Source organism: Haemaphysalis longicornis, unplaced genomic scaffold, assembly GCF_048455015.1.
Source record: "Haemaphysalis longicornis isolate Haplotype H1 unplaced genomic scaffold, Haemaphysalis longicornis Haplotype H1 scaffold_9, whole genome shotgun sequence".
Lineage (NCBI taxonomy): Eukaryota > Metazoa > Arthropoda > Arachnida > Ixodida > Ixodidae > Haemaphysalis > Haemaphysalis longicornis.
In genome coordinates this window covers 36,240,492-36,259,671 of record NW_027526460.1, presented here as the reverse complement: position 1 = coordinate 36,259,671, position 19,180 = coordinate 36,240,492, and the positions used below count along the sequence as shown (strand labels likewise).

Here is a 19,180-nt window from a genome sequence, read left to right as displayed (position 1 = left end):
TTTAGGACCTAAGTTGTGATGGAGCGTTTTTTGACACCTTGCCTGCAGTGTCTTCGTTACGTTATGGAGCCTGCCTAAGGTCAACAGAATCCACGAGGTAAGGAAAGCAGACACATGCACACACACATATGAAGAATTCAGTTAACAGAATGAAGCACGGCCTGTCTTGCTTACCCTTATCTCACACCTGGTTTTTCTTTTTCTTTTTCTTTTTTCAGGCTGTTATCCCCTGGTCTTGTCTCAAACAGCCACATGGCATCCCACGAGAAGTGCTCAAAATCTAGTCAACCAATGTGTGTAAGTATATAAAAGCGAGAGTTGAAAAAGAAATTAGGTATGAAATTCTTGCTTGAGCATTTGTTCGCATCAGAAAGTAAAGAATGCAACTTTCAGCTAGTGCGTGATGCGAAGTCATACACTTGGTTTATATGCATTGTTGTGGGTAACCACAGTTGGTACCCATGCAGTTTTTCTACTTGCATAGCTGTAATTAATTGGCTGTCCTCTGCAAAGCTGGAAGGGAGGCTGAAAGCTTGTGACTGCTTCAATTTTTTTTTTAACTCAGAAATTTTGAAACTAAGATTTGCCACCTAAAACGTTGAAGCTACACCCAAGCGCTGGGTCATATTGCAGTGGAGTAATTTAGATAAACTTGTGCATACATGCTCAGCTTTCTTCTGTCATGCATGCAGGCATTTTTGTTTTTTGCTGCCACAAGGAAGACAGCCTGTTTTCGAATCAGCAAGCCCAGTGCCTGACCAGCAGGACATTAGCCTCCTCACTAACAGACCAGCGGAAAATAAGATTAAAGGGTTACAATATGACTTTCAAGGGACTGCATGAAAGCATCGTTTGACCGGGGAGTCGTATGATCGAGGTACGGGTAGATGCTGGCCTAGTAGGCAGTTTAATGGACAGGTAGACTAAGAACTTATTTAAACTACTATATTTAGGATGTTCTCACGTAATTTTCAAACCTTTGGCTAAAATACCAAGTTTCTAAAAAAAAAAAAATAAAGGCACTTATTTTGTGCCCCCTCCCCTCACGTCATCTGCGCTAGTGAGCCAGCCATGCGCCTCTAAGCTGGGAAAGCCGGCACGGCCCCACAGCCTAGCAAATTGAGAGGGGGAAAGGCGAGAGTGTGAGACTGCCAAGCCCAAGCGAAACGAACGATAGTACAAGGCAACGATGGAAAAAAGGCAGGAGAGAAAGGAACAGAGTGACAATGCAGCTTTGAAAGACACTGACAAGCAGAGAGAGGGGGAGAGAGAGCATTGTGAAAGGAAGAAGCTTTAATCAAGCGGGTGAGGAAACAAGGGTGTTCGGTCATCACCATGGGGTCGCGGCGTATATTTTCTCGCGTTTGTCGGCTTGATGGGAGCTTAAAATTCGCGGTCCGCCGGTCACCTGGACTTTGACTTCTCGCGGTTGGCGTGTTGACTTCTCGCGGTTGGCGTGTTGGCGGACTGCTGCCGCGTGAGGCTGTCGAAGGTTAACTCCCGCCCACCAGTACCTGTTTGCTTGCTTGTGTCTGTTCAGCAAGTGGTCTGGCCCACCTGCGGACTCTTGCACATCAAGCAGCATCAAACAGGGGTTGAAATGAAGAAAGGTCAGGACGAGGTAGTGAAGCGGTGTAAAAGATGGGAAAAACGCCGGTTTATTCCCACCAGGGTCTGTCGTATGAATCGGATCACATGCACCCGAGTGTTGTATCATGGCGGTTTTAATGCATTGTTTCTATGGGGAGTTTACTGGGACCGCGGTGATCTGTCATAAGAAACTCGTCGTCGTAAGACCGGGAGACGTACCATCAGGGTTTTACTGTACTATTTACGGAACACAGCACTTATTCTAGTCACTTCTGTTATTCACTTGAGTTGAACTTTTGTGCCGAGTTAAAAAAGAAAAATAAATTCAAAAGGCTAAGTTCAGAACCTCATAATGCCTAGCAAGTGTTGTGTTGTGGGCATTGGGAGAGATATGGATGAGCCACAGCTTGCAAATAGCAGCCAAATTTTGAGGCACACCGTGTAAAAGACCAATTTACTTAAACCATGGCCTAAAATGCGTGAGCAAATACTAATCACATTGCATAGTGCATTTGCAGTGGTGTTGTTTATGTCCATCTTAACATGAGTGAATTGCTGATTGTAGCTGTTACTTGTTCTCGCATGAATTTCTTGAATATGAATATAGGTCATTTTGCAGAGGTGCTTAGAATGGAGTAAATGAGGAAAATAAAAAAAATTAGCTCCATTTCACTACTGTGAAGATGGGAGACCAGTGAAGCTGTATTGGTGTAAACCTTATCGTGTTATGTATGCTAACTTACTATGCTGATTGCATAAGGTCAAACAGAGATAACTTATTTATTATTTAACACCTTGCAGGGTATTAAAAACTTCCTTAGAATTGGTTCTATATTAGTTCTTATGTAATTTGTTTTGGGATAGTTCCCATTAAACAAAAGCAACAACAGTTTTCTGTAACCATACTACCTCCGTAAGCGGCCATGTAATCGAAGCAAACGGGAATCCTGTAGCGTCTACAGGAACTTCACTGTGAATTATTTACGACAAGTAAATGAAACTCCACATAGTAAAGATAAAATTGCCTTAGCGGCCAATTTCAGTATGATGTTTTTTTTAGATGCTACTGCATCTCATTCACTCGCCTTGTCCCTGCATCCGGCGTCGGCGTTGTTGTCGGCGTCCGCCCCTCCCCCATTCTCCTCGCCGCGTGAGCTGCGCTCTCCGCCGCTCACCCCCTCTTTTCTCCGATAGCGAACACTCTCTTGCGAGGGGCATTGGCTTGGCTTGAATTGGCTTGGCTTGGTTTGGATTGGATTGGATTAAAGTGGATTGTGTTGCGTCATAGCCGTGGCAGACGCACTGGCGCCGGCGCGTCCCCTCACCATTATGTGCGCTGTTAAACGCGGTGCCTGCGCTGCTCCGCTCCATTGTTCCAGCGCCGTTCCTCCGCTGTCCAACGCTGCAATGTGAACCCCCTATGCGTCGCATCTACACAGGGGTTCCCGCGAGGGGAGGTGGGAGATTTTTTAAGATGCGTATTGAGAGCTGCAAAGTATTTTACGCTAGCTCCAGAGCAAGCGAATGTGATTCTTTGTCAACGCGGCCCAATAGACACATGCAATTTTGGTCAGAACAGTGCAAGACAGCTTTGCTGTAAAAGGAAGCCAAGGGTTGTAAATTAAGCGGGCGTTTCCCGGCCTCCTTCCAGATCTACTATCGACTTGCTCACCCCGAGTGGCTGCCCTTCGACAGGGCATCCAGCGGCATATGGGACTTGGACAGCGGCTTCCTCGACTGCTTCTCCCACCTGCACCTAGACAAAGGGTAAGTAGACGCTGCTCATGCCGAAAGAGTGGGGGCTTTGTGTTTCTTAGACCAATCCATTGTGGGGTGTACAGTCGAAAGCTTTGACAGTAAACACGGGACTGCGTGCCGCTCAGTACATTGCAGAGCGGTCTAGTGGTGGGATGGCGCACTTTTATAGTTTGTAATTTTGGCGGATTTACTGACAAGTTGATTGCGCTGTTGCCTTTGTCAGATATCTGGAAACGATTCCAGATAAGACACATGCAGATGAGCATCTTTTTATCAAGCGTCTAAATACAGCGAACACATTCAAGTGTTTGTTTTTCACTGCCCGATTAAGCGATAAAAAGTGCTTTATCATCATGTCATATTTCCAGATGCTGTGACGTAACTACTTCAGCAGGCAACCATGTGATAAAGCGCTTTCAGGGAGTGCGTCCGCTAACCGCACAAACTGTGAGAGCTCACCAGAGCACTCTGCGTGTGCTGAGGGGCACGCGCTCCCATGTTTACTGTCATAAAGCTTGTGACTGTACTAGCCTGGTGGCCAGTCCGCCATTGCATCTTAGGTAGAAAAAAATTGGGGCAGCTTCACACTAGTGGCATGAAGACTGGGCAAACAGCGATCCTGACAGCCCCACCTAGCTTATTCTTGATTCGGCTAAGTTTATGCATGGTTATGCTTTGAGACTTGGTCGAGTTTTCTGCGTGGTGTCGTCGTTAGCCTCCCAAAGAGCAATGAACACTTGTTCATTAAAGTATGCACAATGTACATGAAGTACGCGAGCTTGTAAGTTTGGATCTTCTGCAACTCGCTCACATTTCACTGCCGCTTTACTGGTGCGACGGTGGCCTTTGCACCGTGCTTCCTCTTCTTAGGGAGTGACTGTCTTCTTCTGTCGCCCTCCCTTCATCGGGGACCCGGCTGAGGCTGATACGGCCTCGCGCACCTCCGATGAAGAAGTCAATGCTTCTGGCTCCGCGTCAGCTTTTGTGTGTGTTGTGTGCGAGTTCTCACGGCGGAAGAGATAGGAAAGGAGGAGGGAGGCACATGCTCGAGCAGTTCCAACTCCCCGTGGAAAGGATGAAAGAAGGGGTGTGCATGTGTCGGGAAGGGCGGAGAACATATTGACACATGCCTGCGTGCCTGGAACGTCCATGCACGCTGGAGGAAAGAAACGCAGAAAGAACGAAGGGAAAGCGCAGTCTTGTGTATCACTGTGCCATGTGCCATGGCGCTGCGCTTCCAGTCAAAGCGTGCATGCTTGTGCGCGCGCCTCGATGGGTTGTCTTCTCGGGTGAGACAGGGAATGCAAAATATGCGGGTGAAATTTTTTTTTTTTTGTACACCTGGCGGTGGTGGAAAAATTGCATTCATTTATTGGTGGAAGAGCAGCCTCGATGAGTGGTGTATGGGTAAAACTTAAGGGTGCGCAAGTTACGTGGGGGCGAAAATTATTCAAGTAAATACAGTATGCTGCACTGCTCACCTTTGCAGGTGGTGTTGCCTGTAGTTAGTAATCTGTGAATACCGTTTTTTTTTTTTTTTTTTTTTGGTGCAAGTTTGGTGAATCTTTGGCACTTATCATCCCGGACATAGGCCGTGGGATCGTGTTCCAAATGTTCAGTCAACAATGCAAACAGGAGCACATTTATAACGCCTTATATAGACTCAATTGCCAGTAATGCAGTTATTCTGTAGCAATGCTTGCAACAGTTGCAGATCACCATTAAATATGCAAGGCAGTTTTGCCGTGATGGCAGGCTGTCATTCTGGCCAGACAGTTTCGTTGCGGGTGTTGCCGTGTCCTCCGTTGCTTTATGTGTAGCCAACCAGGAACAAACGCATCTGTAACTTAATGCGTGCAGCAAACCTTCGCTCTCATTTCGGTTATTCTGTTGTTGTTCTGGTGGTACATGATGCAGTGCATTCCTGTGTTCCCTCTAAGTGTGACCAAGGCAATCTGGTGGTTGGGTGTGCTCTGGCAAACCACACTACTTGTGTGCACACGTGATGTGGTCTGTGTACTTGCCTTCCAGCGCAGTTTCTTCTAGAGAAAGAGAGAACGGCAGCATTCACCGGTCCGTGGACAGCATGCCGCTGCCTGGGGAACTGTGCAGTAAGTAGTCCAGCTCCCCCTGGCTTTCTTCCCAATAGCTAAATGCTCTGCTTGCAATAATAAAGGGCCGCTCCGTGAAGCAATCTACCAGCCAGGGACATTTGGGAGGCAGAAAGGGGACACAAACCAGTTCACTGAATTAGTATTACTGCTAGGTACTAGCCGCCATTGCCGTTCTTTTTTTTCTTACTTTTTTTTTTACCTTTCAGATTTTGGGGGATCAAAAATGCAGTATAATCTTGTTGATGCATTCCTGTTTGATATGATTCCCTGGCTGTTGTATTGCAAAGTATCAGCCCATGAGGACATGTGTATTACCTTGCTTGTTAAGTCTCCCGTACTGGTTGTTACATCGGAAGCTGCAATTGTGGCCCGCCGATGATGCCTCCCAACATTGATCGCCGCACACTGTCAATGTGGAATGGCCAATTGGCACAGAATTTCTGCTGTTGCTTCTTGTTTTTCCTTTTGCCTGGCAGACTGTGCACTCCCGACCCTCCTACTTGGCACACGTAAGTTGCCGTAGAGGATGGGGAGAATGTTGGCGACTACTCGGTCAATGCAACGTGAAAATGTGGGTTGGGTGTGGCACGGACAAAATCAGGTCCCGGATTTGTGACAACTATACAGCAGTGCAGAGCGCAATCTTTGCAATAGCCGTATGTGGCCAGGTACCGGCAACGGAACATTGAAAAAAAAGACCAAAATGTGTATTACAACATCGTACCAAATGTACCGTATTTACTCAATTCTAAGCACCTCCTTTTTCCACCATCGTGGTGCCAAAAATTTGGGGGTTGCTTATACTCCTGTCATACGGGCACTTTCAATCATGATTGAGTCGATCCGGATCGAGCTCAATCCGGATTGGGCGCATGCTACACGGCAGTTTAGTCGCGATCGAGCTCGATCTCGCTCGAACTCAATCCTGGTTTCTCAAGCGCGATCAAGGATTCCAAGCGCGATCGAACAAAAGCGGCGATACTCTCGTCCCCGCTCAGTAATGACACAGAAGGTGAAAACTTCAACTAACGCTACCAACTGTGTCAAATAACTTGACCCAAATAAGTGTGAGGTAACATTTACATAGTTACGTATACCTACGACCGCGAGCAGTTACCAGACGCCGGCCACAAGTACAATGTTAGAGCCATCTGGCGTACACGAGTCCAACCGGTGCAACTTTTCGATCGCGATTGAAACGGGCCGTGTAGCAGCGGCAGTGTGTCGAGCGTGCTCAAAAACTCGATCACGATTAACTTCAATCGAGATTGAAAGTGCCCGTGTGACAGGGGTATTAGATTCGAAAAACCTAAATTAACCCTCCCCCTGGCCACTTTCTTTTTTGCGGCTGAATCTTGACGAGATGGGCGCAAGAAATAACGTTTCATTTGGTGAAAATTCAAAAGAAAAATAGGCACAGACAGTGAACCCACCGCTTACGTAGGATACTCAGTCACTTTTGCTGCTACTCGAGTGTGTTGTGCCGCTTGGGCCGCCGCTTTCAGTATCCCCCAGCAGGTCGTCTTCTGTTCCGTTAAGTTATTTTTAATTGGAAGCTTCATAAATGACATGACTACAATGTTACCTTGGACCCGTTTGCACGTGCCTGGAATCCACCTTGCGATGGTTGCTTAGAAAAGGGGGTGCTAAGATGCGCATGTAAACTTTTTTTCCCAAATTTTTTTCCCCGAAAGTAAGGGAGGGTGCTTAGAATCAGGGGGTGCTTAGATCGCAAAAATATGCCAAATATGTTTGGACAGTTGGGGCAAGGGCAGCAAAATAACCTATTTGCATAAACAAAAATTGTGTTTCAAGCTTTTGTTTACAACCTTTACGTGTGCTTGTCACGGCTTTATTGTAACTTTGCTAATGCCTCTATTTGGACCTTTGTGCGCTCGCAGGCAAGCCGGATGCGGAAAGCAGGAAAATTGAGCCTGGTAAGCTACTTGTCCGTCTTTCTCTCCTTTTGCCTGCCTCTGGGTTCCTGCATGATGCGTGGCTCCTCTCACCTTGACGATGTGACACGCAGGCAAGAGCACCCCTGTGACCGAGACCCATTGCAAGACGAAAGCCACAGGTACATTGCAGTGCGCGCATTGAGCAGGGATGAGAATTTGGGCCAGATGCCTTTGCAACTGGTGCATTCACAAGTGTAGTTATTTTCCGACATACTTACTGCTCTGGCTTGTTTTACATTTCATCCTGGGCAGCAGAGGGAACAGCACGTTCATTGGTAGAAGGATGCTGAGTGGTGCAGTGTCAGTGACAGTCCTGCGATGTGATGTGCACGTAAAAAAAACATTCCAAATTGTCTCGTAGTGAATCAGATAGTGTGTGATCCAACTTGGCCGTCAGGTATGTGCTGCTGATCACCCAGATATCTGCGAAATTCTTTGGAAATAAGAATATCTGTGAAATTATTTAGAAATACGAAGTTAAGAGGTATTCAGTTTCTCAGTGACCTCTCAGTGAGAGGTCACTGAGAGGTCATGTGGTATTTTTCATATTTCGCGGGGTTTCTTTATCAGTCAGAATAAGTGAGTACGCAATTAGTTCATCGCTGAAAATACTGCAGTTGGATTCCTTTCGAGGGTACCTACGAGTTTCTGATTGACACTTCAATCATTAGGGCAGTACTTCACGAGTTAAATCATTAATTATGATTAAATTAATTAATTCTTATTAACGGAAAAATTACTGGACGATACTCCACTGTACTGGAAACATTACGCGCTAGGTGTTGTTTGAGTAACGCCATTGCTCTTTTTTAAAATCTTGGTGCATGATAGCTGGAACACCCTGTATACTGGGTGCACGAGGTATTTGAGAACGCTATTCCTTATTGCCATGCACACCAACAGGCTCATCATATATATCTATGAGTGTGGCTTCTTGTCCGTCGACCCTTTATCATTCCTACTGCGCAGTTTGTTCAAAGATGGAAATGTACAAGTTGAAGCAGCAAATGAAATGCCATGCAGTCCGCATCACCCTGGTCGTGCACCACAGCGACTTGGAAATTGCCATCTTTCTGAAAGTGGCGAAGTTTTTCGTTTACAAGGTGCGGACAGAGCCTATGGGTTGTGGCCAGGACGTGGCATCTGTGGCGAAAAGGAAAAAGCGTCGTCAGCAGTCAGACATCGACAGAACCCCTTAATTTCTCCGGCGGTGGTGTTATCTGTTGCCCACAATGAGGGTGACGTCATGCAGCTGCACTTTTTTTGCAGGACTGCGCGTTGATGCTGCCGGTTACGTAGATGTGCTTACCACCGTTGGAAAGCCATGGATAGAGAGTGTTTCTAAAGGAAGACCTTATGTCCTTCAGCAAGATTTGGCTCCTGTCCACACCACCTGCGTCCCCCAATAGTGGCATGGCTGACAACTTCTGCCACCCCGTCACTCCCAACTTGTGGCCTCCTAGTTCTCCAGATGTAAATTCGTTCGACTAGTATGTCTGGGGCGTCGTTGAGAGAGAGGCCAACAAAAAACCGCATAATACAAAAGGCTCGTCGAAGTCCGCCATTTCTCACTCAATGACTAACATCTCTAAGGAGCACCCGATCCATGCATTGAGCCATTTGCAAAGCCGAATCGAATCACTTATTGCGGCCAATAGCAAATGCATTGAGCAGTTAACTCTTTCGCTACCGCAGAAAATTGACCAATTTTTAGGGGTCCAAGAAAACATTTTTTTTCCTGCTAAAAAAATTGGTTAGGCACTAATTGCAGGAGCACAAAATGCAGATTATTTAACGGCCTTTCCAATAACACCAGTTTTTTAAAGGTTTTCATATATCATAGTTGTGAAAAAAAATATCAAAATCAAAATTTTTGTCATGTCGAAAAAAATGATAAAAAAGGTGTTGTGTATATCAAACCACCGGTAGCAGAAAAAAATTAGAATATACATTTTGTAGGGAAACATTTCAAAAACACACCCTAAAAAAATGTTAGCACGCACGGTGCTCGTATCATGCGTTGAAGCCCAACCTCTAATTCAAAATGTGCAATTTCGGGTGGTTCCCTGGAATAAATCTGGCGGTTTGACGTTATCAGAGGCACCAATTTGCCCCCACATAACGTAAAAACATCTTGTAAATGGCTGACTTTGCATTTACAGCGAGCACAATATTTGGGACAAGCACGCGATGTGGAAAAAAACATGCATGAAGTTGAAAACTGAACGCCGCGGCTGATGCTTGTTGTCGTTCATGGTCAGTTATCTCTCAAAACATAAAGCTGAGCTTTATTATCATCTTCTTACTCGCAATTGTAGCCTTGCTCGCAAAAATGAGGTACAATGAGCTAGAATCGTGTCCTGCGATCTTTGGCCGAGTAGCAGTTGTGCGCTGAAAAATATCAGCACAACGAACCTCCTCTATTGCAGCGCCACCTAACATTTTTCAAATGAAACAGTACAAAAACTTATCAGAGACTCCGTCCAAATAGACAGTTCAACTAAGCAGCAACATTAGACACCCGAATATACCCTCGCATGGAAACGAAACTTGAAGGCGAACAGCTGGCAGTGTAAGGCCGGTTTGAAGCGCTGTCCTCGGCGGAACAGATATCTGGCGACTGGGTGTGACCTTTTGACTTGCATCTGAAGTTCTTATCGCAGAAATCGGGTTAGGGTGGGGGGAAATCAGGAGCGCCGTGCTTTGTTCGAGGATCAGTCGCGGACGCTTCAGGCGCCATGGCAGGTAGCCTTGAAGTTGGGTAACTGCGTAGTAGCGCTAAATATAAATTTCACGATGCAGAAACGAAACCGAAACTGTTGTAAACTGTTTGCGAATGGTCTTGGGGTAGGTAGACCTAGCACAGTACTTAGAACAACTTGCGCAAAGGCAGTAAAACTGCCTAAAATCATAAAGTAGCTTTGCAACCAGGTACTGCTTGACATTTTTAGCCGATTTCTGGGATTATTACTGTCAGAGCGCGAACCTGACGATTTAAAATCGTTTGCTAGTTCCCCATTCACGCCCTGATAGCAAAAAACAAGCGTTGGTGCAGAGTAATTACGAGTTGCACGCATTCTTCGTTGGTAGCCGTGACGCGCAATGACCAGGCCCCTTTTCCACACCCAGGTGATTCAAAAGGTGGTCAAAAATCACGTTTCCATTGCAAAAATAAAAACAAAACTGATTTTGAAAGGCCATTTTCTGATCTAACTCCGAACAGCTTTACTTGTTCGAGAAACGCCTGGAACGCTATGAAAAGACGCTCCCGAAAGTATCGATCAAATTGATCGATTTTGATAGGCGCAGTAGCAAAACAGTTAAGGAAACAAACCATAAGAGAAGTACTTCGCAAAGATTGGTGAAAATATGCCTGATTTTGCTGGAGATATTCCATATTGCCTGACGCCAACGGTCTGTTCTCAAATACCTCGCGCACCCGGTATATAAGAGTAGTGACACATTGTGAGGCTTTATGGACAGGAGATATATTTACTGGGGAAAAGTGGTCACAGTCACCCTTTTGTAAACTCCCAATCTGCTTTCCTCTTCCATGGTTGAAAAAGTCTCAGTGAATGGTGTGAGTGGGAGCACGATATTTTATTGCTGTCCTGTGTGTGCCTGATGTCACGTAGCGTACGGAGGCGGCATGATGTGCTCAAGGCTTTTGCATGGCAATAGAAGCACGCATGCTAACTCCATTTGCCTGCTGTCACTGTGCCTCTCTTCTAGCAACTTCTTGGAGGTTTTGGCAAATCAGGCAAAGCAACCCGAAAGGTAGATACTGAAGGCTCTGCCATCTACGACTCAGATCTTTTTGGTTAATTTACTGTAGAGTTAGTTAATAAATGCATGCCACTGCTGAACATTTCTTGTTCATCAACCTTGTTTCGTGCATTTTTACACTGCATGGCAAAAAATTGACAGGGAGAGCACGTTTGTCAAAAGCACTGCTGTTTTAATGTTTATGAAGTTGGGATGATGTCATGCAAGTTTCTGTAGGGAAAGAAAGTTAAAGAATACTGCATGTGCAGTGACATTACAACTTAAACCTTTATTGAGTTGATGAACATCAACAACTTTCAAATGAGAATTCGGTTGCGAAAAAAACAGGAAAAACGACGTTAGCGATAGCAGAAATATGATTTCTGTTTAGCATTTGTTTTTAGTTGTATGAATATTGCATTATTTTTGGCTGGCTTTGAGAACATCAAACGTAAAAAATATTGTATTACAGAGACTCTTTAGTGAGGATGTCGGATAAGTATGCAAGCGAATCGGTGCTACACTAAGACGCTTTAAAGTTGGCTTCAGTACTATGTGCAAATGCATTTCTGGAGCTAAATTTATCCAAGGACAATATAAGCAGTGGGATATAAGAGTAGGAAGGCTCCAGGGCCTTTCATTAAATACCGTTACAAAGCTTGTGCATCCCTAAGGAGCACTATACATTGAGCCCCTTGAAGTTGGCTTCACTATCAAACTTGCGTATTGCAAGGAAGTCGCGTATTGCAATGAAGTCATTTTTTAGGGGTAATATTTAAGCAGTTTTATATCAGATAATGAAGGCAACAGAAGGCATAAACTAAGCTTGCTTGGTGGCTTGGGCTTTTTTTGGCTGCACAGTAAAGCATTGTGGCTTTATTGCTCAGTTTGTTTTGCCATTGGCCTAATTTCAACTCGCATGCTGTCTGTGCTTCTGTCGCTGCTGCTTTCAATGTAGACGCACCGGCTCAAAGGTCTCCCAAACACTGGACGTGGAAAGGTAGGTTGATGATTGTGATTGCCTCTGCTTCATTTGATGTGCACTGATGTGTCTTTGTCGCTTCTCTTTTTTCTCTGTTTCCCTTCCCTCTGGTTTCAATGAGATTTGGGCCCCCCCTCTTATGTAAAAAATTTAACCGTGCTTTACATCAGTGTCAGCGACAAAAAGCATGCCTTTTTGATGTTATGCCCCTGATGATAATGCAGGATTTTCCAGTGGTCTAAACAAATGTGCTGTGACTTCGCCTTCCGGATGTTTTCTTGATTTGTTTGGCTAAGTGAATTAAATGGTTTCTGCTGTGACAGGTTTGCTGGCTGAGTTTGTTCTGTAGATGTGTTTATTATATATATATATTTTTTTCACATTGCCGTTAACCTTTGCGTGCAATTTTACGGGAAACAAGAATGGCTGGGCTTAGTACAGTGGCAAGGTCCTGGACAAATCAAACATGATTTGTGTCTCAGTGCTAAAGTCTTCATCTAGGTGTACTTGCTAAAGTAGTCAGAGAAAAAGAATGGCCAACTTCAAGTAAATGAAGTAAAAAAAAAAAGGGTGGGGGAGGGCAAACCTACAAGTGCAGAATATTTGACCAAGGTTGTTTGTATGCTTCATGTGGCACTGCACTGGAAACAAGAACATTTTGAGATTGAGTAGTGGTATAATTTCCATGTCGTGTACAAAAAGTGGGGCATTTCTCTTAATTTTTTTCCCCCTGTTTTCTTTTTTTCAGAACAGCTTTCACGACAGAGGAGAAGCAGTGGGAGCAGCACTAACAGTGACGAGCCTGGTACATGCCTCATTCAGTAGTTCTGCAATCGTTTTTTTACGTGATGCACGTATAGGTGCGATGGCATGCAGCGTAATTTGACGCTTAGCTTATAAAAATCACAACCAAGCCATCAAATATTGTGCATAAAAGATATAAAAACACTTGGCATGTATTATAACAATTATGACGGCAGCTGAGGCTGGCAAGAGAAACACATTTGTTAAGGTTAAAATTGGCGTCAACACCCCAAGGCGATCAAGTAACGTTGATCCAAAAGTGAATGAAAGGCAGGTGTTGAGCCAAAGAACATGACACAATTTTTTTTCCGTATCTATTTATTTCAATCGCTTTTAGTAACGTAGTTAAAGTCTCTGCTTCAATGCAAGTTTTGTTGCGTTATCACCTTTCTGGCCATCACCACCGCCACGCTATCGTCTGCTGCTATGTTACAAGTTTATGGCGTGATCACAGAAAGACGGCCGTGACTATCGGTTGTATGAGGTGGTAAGGACAGCGAAACGCTACGCCTGATAATGGCGGAGCGTACTGATGCCCCCGATTCACTCATTCATCAAGCTCGAACTCAATCAGCGCAGTAATGAATAAAACAGGCAGTTTCCTTTGCTATTTCTCTCTTGAATTCAATCATGTGACCCACCAGCTTACTAGGAGGAGTGTGGACAAATGCCATGCATTGGGTTCTCTTTTGTTACTGTTACGCCAAACAAATAACTGGTATTTTACTGCCAAACATAAAAACAAAATGCGGGACATTATTTTTGCGCTCCGTTATCGGGGACTTGTAAACAGTCAAAACTATTATTTCTTTCGTTACGAAACTGCTCCTGCTGCTAATTCACGGGGATTTCATGGCGCCGAAGGTCGCTGAAATTTTTCGCCCTATTTCACGGTGTCTGCAGCCGCCATTTGCAAGCTGTTGCATTACATCGTGTCACTTTTAAGCAATCTGAAGTTGCCATTGTGTGACATAAACATTCCTGCCGACTGTTTGTTATGTCACATATTCTCAGCCAATTACAGAGAGGGCGTGACATGCAAGCCGCTTTGCTGTTGAATAGCAGACAGGCCTACATTGTCGTGTCCACTGCATTTCAGCTAATTTTTCATTGCCGGCCAAGAATTACGTGCTTTCAGTAGAGAAAAATAAGGCAAACTTTAGAACTGGTGCCAGTAAACTTCATTAAACATCAGAATGACAAAAGCACTCACAACCGCTTTGGCAACCGGAAGCACATGACCAAAAGTAAAAGCCATTCAGACAAAGCTGCCAGCAAATGCACAGTTCATAATGAATTTACGGGGTCAAGAATAGGGCCCCTGATTTCCGATTCAGATCACAGCCTGACTGCTGTTGCAGACATGTGTCACCTGACTGTATCTTCATTCACTGATAATTGTTGATGGGTTTGACATATTCACTGTACAGAAACTGAATAATGCTGATTCTGTCTGATGCAAGTTTTTGCTTGCCATCTTTACACTGCTCCTGTGCCCATGTTGCTGTATCTGCACTGTGCTGTGGGTATATGGCACACTGTCATGAACTTGTCTGTCAACTGGTGCGATCTTACTTCTTTTTGTTTCACATTTATGGCTTCAATTCGACTCACTCTCAATAGAACAAGCAGACAGACTTGAGTGCATCTAGAATGATCCGTTGCATATTTAGCTGTAAGCCAGTAAAGCTCATGTTTGGCAAGTCACTTGTGTAAAAACTCAAAGCCAGCACTATTTTGAGCAAATAGAAAGTAGCTATAATACATACAAAGTGGCCTGCAGGGTTTTTTTTTTTTCTTTTAATTAAAGGTTGCCGCTTGACTTGAACACCTCTTGTAATGTTACTGTATGTTTCACTTTTGGGTTTGATCAATACACGTAAACCATGCCACCAAGTCAGAGTTTATATCTGCATTTCAAGCTTATTAAGCACATTCTTTTGTGTGTGAATTTAGGCACTTTGTCAGCTCTTGTGTACTGAATCAGCCACACATCTAGCACATAGTACAAATTTGGTTAATGGAATAAATGCATTGGGAGAGTTGCGTACGGCCCTTGCATGACTGCAGCCAGACTTTTTTTAAGCGCTGAACTATGGACAAGGGTGCTAACAATGCGTATTTCTCGGCTGGCTTTTACAACCAAGTGTGCAAACGTGCCTAATGGCTTTCTTCTTCTTGTCCCTCTGCCTTCCCTCTCCCCTTCACCCTCTGTTGTTCCACTCGTGCCACTGTTGACATTAGAGAAGGTGCAGGGACCAAAGGCGTGCCCATGTAAGTTGGCAAAAAGCTTCACGCATGCTGCTTGTGACTGCACTCTGGTTTTGGTGTTGCAATGCACTGTGGACAGATCATGCTTGCCTCACCTTGCCATTGCTCATTTCCGAGTAGAATTCAGATTGCCAGTAATGCGTTACAAGGACAACTTTAGTCCTGTCACGCTATTCGTTTAAGAGAAGACATTGTAAAAGAACCCAATACGGAGTTACGACGATTCTGCAGTTATCTTCTTGTTATTGCAGGCTTTTATGAAGGTTTTCATGCAAAAAAATGTTTCTGTGAAGGTTTCAATGAAAAAGATTTTTGTGAAAAGAGGTTTTTATGACGTTAGAAGAAAACTTATTTTATGAAAAAGTAAGGTTTTTACGAAAAAAAAAAAATTAAAGCTGTTCCACTCAATGTGAAAGCTCTCGAAAGTGCAGAGCAGTGATTCTCCATAATGGGCTGTAGCGCAGTTATCCGGTCCCTGCTACCACCTAGGGCATTTCAAATTTCCCGCCTTCGCAGTGCTCGCGCGCCCCCTGCCTGAAACTGCGCCAGTGGGAGTTCTGTTCTTTTAGATGCAACACATTTCTTTAACTCGCCTTGTCCCGTGTCATTGTCGCAGCGTAGTCCGCATCCCTCCCCCATTCTCCTTGCCGCAGCAGCTGCGCGCTCCGCCGCTCCCACCGCAGCGCCATCTGTGCGTCAGCGCGCAGCTTGCGCTCGGCTGCGCTCGCTCCCGTCGCCGTGCCAGCTGTGCGTTAGCGCGCAGCTTGCGCTCGGTTAAAAATTTACATTATCTTCCCGCGAGGGGAACCATGGGCTAGATGCGACGCATCGGGGGTGAACATGCTGCGTAAACAGGATACACAACAACAGCAATCCACACGCTGACATTGCTAACGTAACAGAAACGCAACAGCAACCCCCGATGCGTCGCATCTACCCCATGGTTCCCCTCGCGGGAAGATGGTGTAAATTTTTTGTGCTTGCTTTTCCTCCCGCACGTGCCGGCATAGCACTGCCACTTTTTTTCGCTTACTATCATATCGTTCCTAACTAAATGAACATGGGTGCTGCCAGTTAATTACGTATATTTTGCCTGAAATGTACCTTCAGTTATCTTTGCACTAAACAACAGGGAGATGTATGTATGACAAGCGCCAGGGGTTTACGAGTTTCGAACTCCTGTGACTATATAAAGCCTCTGGGTTACGCCATGACAACAGAACGCTGGTGGAGATATACTTGGATCCAGTAAGCGAGTGAGCTACGGCGACAAGGCGAGCACCTAAAGTGCTCTGCACTTAAAAAAGATTTAGACATGCTGTTCCCCATAGCTCGCGCTCCTTGCAGAATTGGTGTCGCCAGCTCTGCGATAACACACTATCATATCCACGGAGCGTAATTAGGCGAAGGAAGTGGGGGGAGGGAATCGCAAGAGCATTTAATGTATACGAATTGCACATAGGCAAACTCAGTATAACCAGAGTCCTTCAATGCTTTTCTGGTCACGAAACTCCGCCCGAAGGTTGATATAGGGACAAAATCTCTCGCTAGCGGGCGCCACCCGTCGTAGGGGGGCCACAAGCCGCCGCCAGTGCTGGGCTTGTATGCGCACTGCTGCCGACGTTTCGACGCGATTATGTGCGCGGCTGTTCTTCCTGTTACCTTTTCTTAAACGTCTCTGAACGCATCAATGCCACCAGGTAAAAAAGTCGAAACGGGATCCAGTGTCGACGACGAATGAGAGCTGTTTACTTTGGAACGCACGCGTTGTTTACTTGGGAGGGCGGGCCCACCTTATAAACAGCAGCGCATTTAAAGTATTCTCACACCGCGCGATAACGCATTGTGTTAATAATTGTCTAATAGCCCAATTACATGCATACTTACGATGCCTCGAAGCGGTACTTGCGAGCTATAGCTCGCAAGCGTTGAAAGACGATGCTCATGCTCCCCATGCGAGCAGCTACTGCTAGATCTGCTCGACAACGTGTTTATATTTGCGCCTGGCCAAAGGGCGATTATGTTTATGCGGTAGGTGAGCTTTCTATTCTGGTAGTGCCGCAAATAGGGGGAGGAAGGGGAACGGAATGAAACACGACTGGGTAGTACAGGAGCAATCACATTGGTTTATATCCGGATCGCCTCTTGTGCGCTGCTACCCAAGTATTCAAATGAAGTGAATGGTCGAGCCAGAAGTTTTATTCCAGACCTTTCAATTCAGTTTACACCCAAATGAGCAGTTGTTGTCAACACACGTTTGTTAGCGCCGATCGCTTTTTTGACACGGAGACTTTCGATTCTGAGCGCTTTCGCGACCGCTCTAAACACGAGTTTCACGTGCCTAACATTTGATTCATCACTTTTTTTCACGCAGTTTACACGGGACACCCGCCGCTTGACATTTCCTGGTGTTTACTGTTTAGAGCATTATTAATTACCGGCCGACAACCCATGATTTCTCCGGGAAGGGAAGTACAGCAGCCTAATCTGGAAGTTCCTTTCGATGCCAGTGCTATCTGCTCGGCCGCCTTTGCCTCTACCAGAGTCTGCCACTACCTAGGCACCACATCATACATTTGTTTTTATTTTTTGGATGCTGGAGGGGGAAGGGTGGTTATGATCTAAAGCATGCAATAAATCTTACATTTGGCGCTAATGATACGCCGCTTAGTACTCAGGTGTGTACTTATGAAGATTCACATCAGGTGCATGTAATGAGGAGAAAGTTGGAAAACATGATTTATTACACAAAATACACCGAGAACAACACTTTGGAGAAGAAAAGCACTAGAAACTATTACAGCTGTTTCCAGTAATGTTACACAATCTGTTACTCTACTGTACAATGTGTATTTCATTTCATTAACAGCTGCACTCTGCCCTAACTCACTGCCTTGTAAGGAGGGATGGGACCCAGTCAAGCCGATATAGCATCAGGTTTCTGTCCCCTCTCCTGCACTTTTTGCTATGTAAGAAATGCAAAATAAACTGAATTTGAATATACACTATTGACACTATATACACATCAATATGAAAAGTACAAAAATATTACAGTCTAATGTATACAAGATATACATTACTATTTACAAATGGGCAGGCGTCCTCACACATACACAGCCATGAAGACTGTGGCTTCCGCCCACCGCTTGCAGGGCATGAACCGCGCACAGTTGCCCGTGAGGCTTTGTTTTTCTCTCGCGTGAAGAAATGTAATCTACATCTCAAAAAAAGTGTACAACCTCAGCTGTTGTCCCTAAAAAGTGCAACACACAACCTACACTTGCTGACGCTGTGCGGCTGTCGAGCAAAATTTCCTCAACAATCCTCGCGTACACGTCGCCGCATGCGATTTTTTGCACCGTGTACGTCTCTACATGCTCTTCAACAATTTTCAGGATAGCTAGAAGACGGCTGCTAGGTACTTTTAAATAGCCCTTCGATTTTGTTTGGATCAAGGCAGATGGCTGACGTGTTGTGCTCAACATCGTTTCAACGCAGCCTAAGCAATCCAAAGTAGAAAACTTCTTGGCCACATATCCGCCGAGGTACTCCAAAATGGAGTCTTTGGTCGACAGGCGGCCAATGTCCTCCACGCAGTCTGTTGTTGGCTCCAGCAGGACATCGTCCAGCAGAACAGCTAGTGTGACGCTGATGCAGAAACTTTGGTGGAAGGAATACTGCGAGCTGTCACCACACAACGCTTTCGGGCTGCCGCCGCTGCCAGTGCGTTCCGCCGGGCGCAGCGGGGCGATGACCCCCCTAAGACAGCTTGCGCCGCGTAGCGGCCGTTCTTGGCACCATATCAAGCTCTCCCATAGAGTGACGGGGAAGTTTCGTGACCAGAACGGTATTAAGGGACTCTGGTATAACCATAAACCGGATGAAAAACAAAATATTCAAGACTGAGATAGCGTAACAACACAAACATGTGCAAACCA

General features: G+C 45.3%; 1 protein-coding gene and 1 pseudogene across 15 annotated transcripts in view; one reads left to right on the top strand and one right to left on the bottom strand.

Moving 5' to 3' along the window:
• LOC144152669 (uncharacterized) overlaps positions 1 to 19,180 on the top strand; it is a 539,910-nt gene that overhangs the window by 510,097 nt on the left and 10,633 nt on the right. For 6 of the 15 annotated variants that reach the window (XR_013319207.1, XM_077684049.1, XM_077684039.1 and 3 more), the window contains 10 exons: positions 49 to 97; positions 219 to 297; positions 3,242 to 3,357; positions 5,380 to 5,459; positions 7,364 to 7,399; positions 7,492 to 7,539; positions 11,153 to 11,197; positions 12,144 to 12,185; positions 12,916 to 12,972; positions 15,216 to 15,245. Coding sequence is in view for 14 of the 15 variants with exons in the window: in XM_077684049.1 (XP_077540175.1) it covers positions 49 to 97; positions 219 to 297; positions 3,242 to 3,357; positions 5,380 to 5,459; positions 7,364 to 7,399; positions 7,492 to 7,539; positions 11,153 to 11,197; positions 12,144 to 12,185; positions 12,916 to 12,972; positions 15,216 to 15,245 (582 nt within the window). In the remaining variant the exon portion in view is untranslated. The remainder of the gene's footprint in view (positions 1 to 48; positions 98 to 218; positions 298 to 3,241; positions 3,358 to 5,379; positions 5,460 to 7,363; positions 7,400 to 7,491; positions 7,540 to 11,152; positions 11,198 to 12,143; positions 12,186 to 12,915; positions 12,973 to 15,215; positions 15,246 to 19,180) is intronic. The other 9 variants (XM_077684042.1, XM_077684040.1, XM_077684045.1 and 6 more) reach the window with 9 other exon arrangements.
• On the bottom strand, positions 18,110 to 19,111 carry LOC144152360 (uncharacterized; annotated as a pseudogene).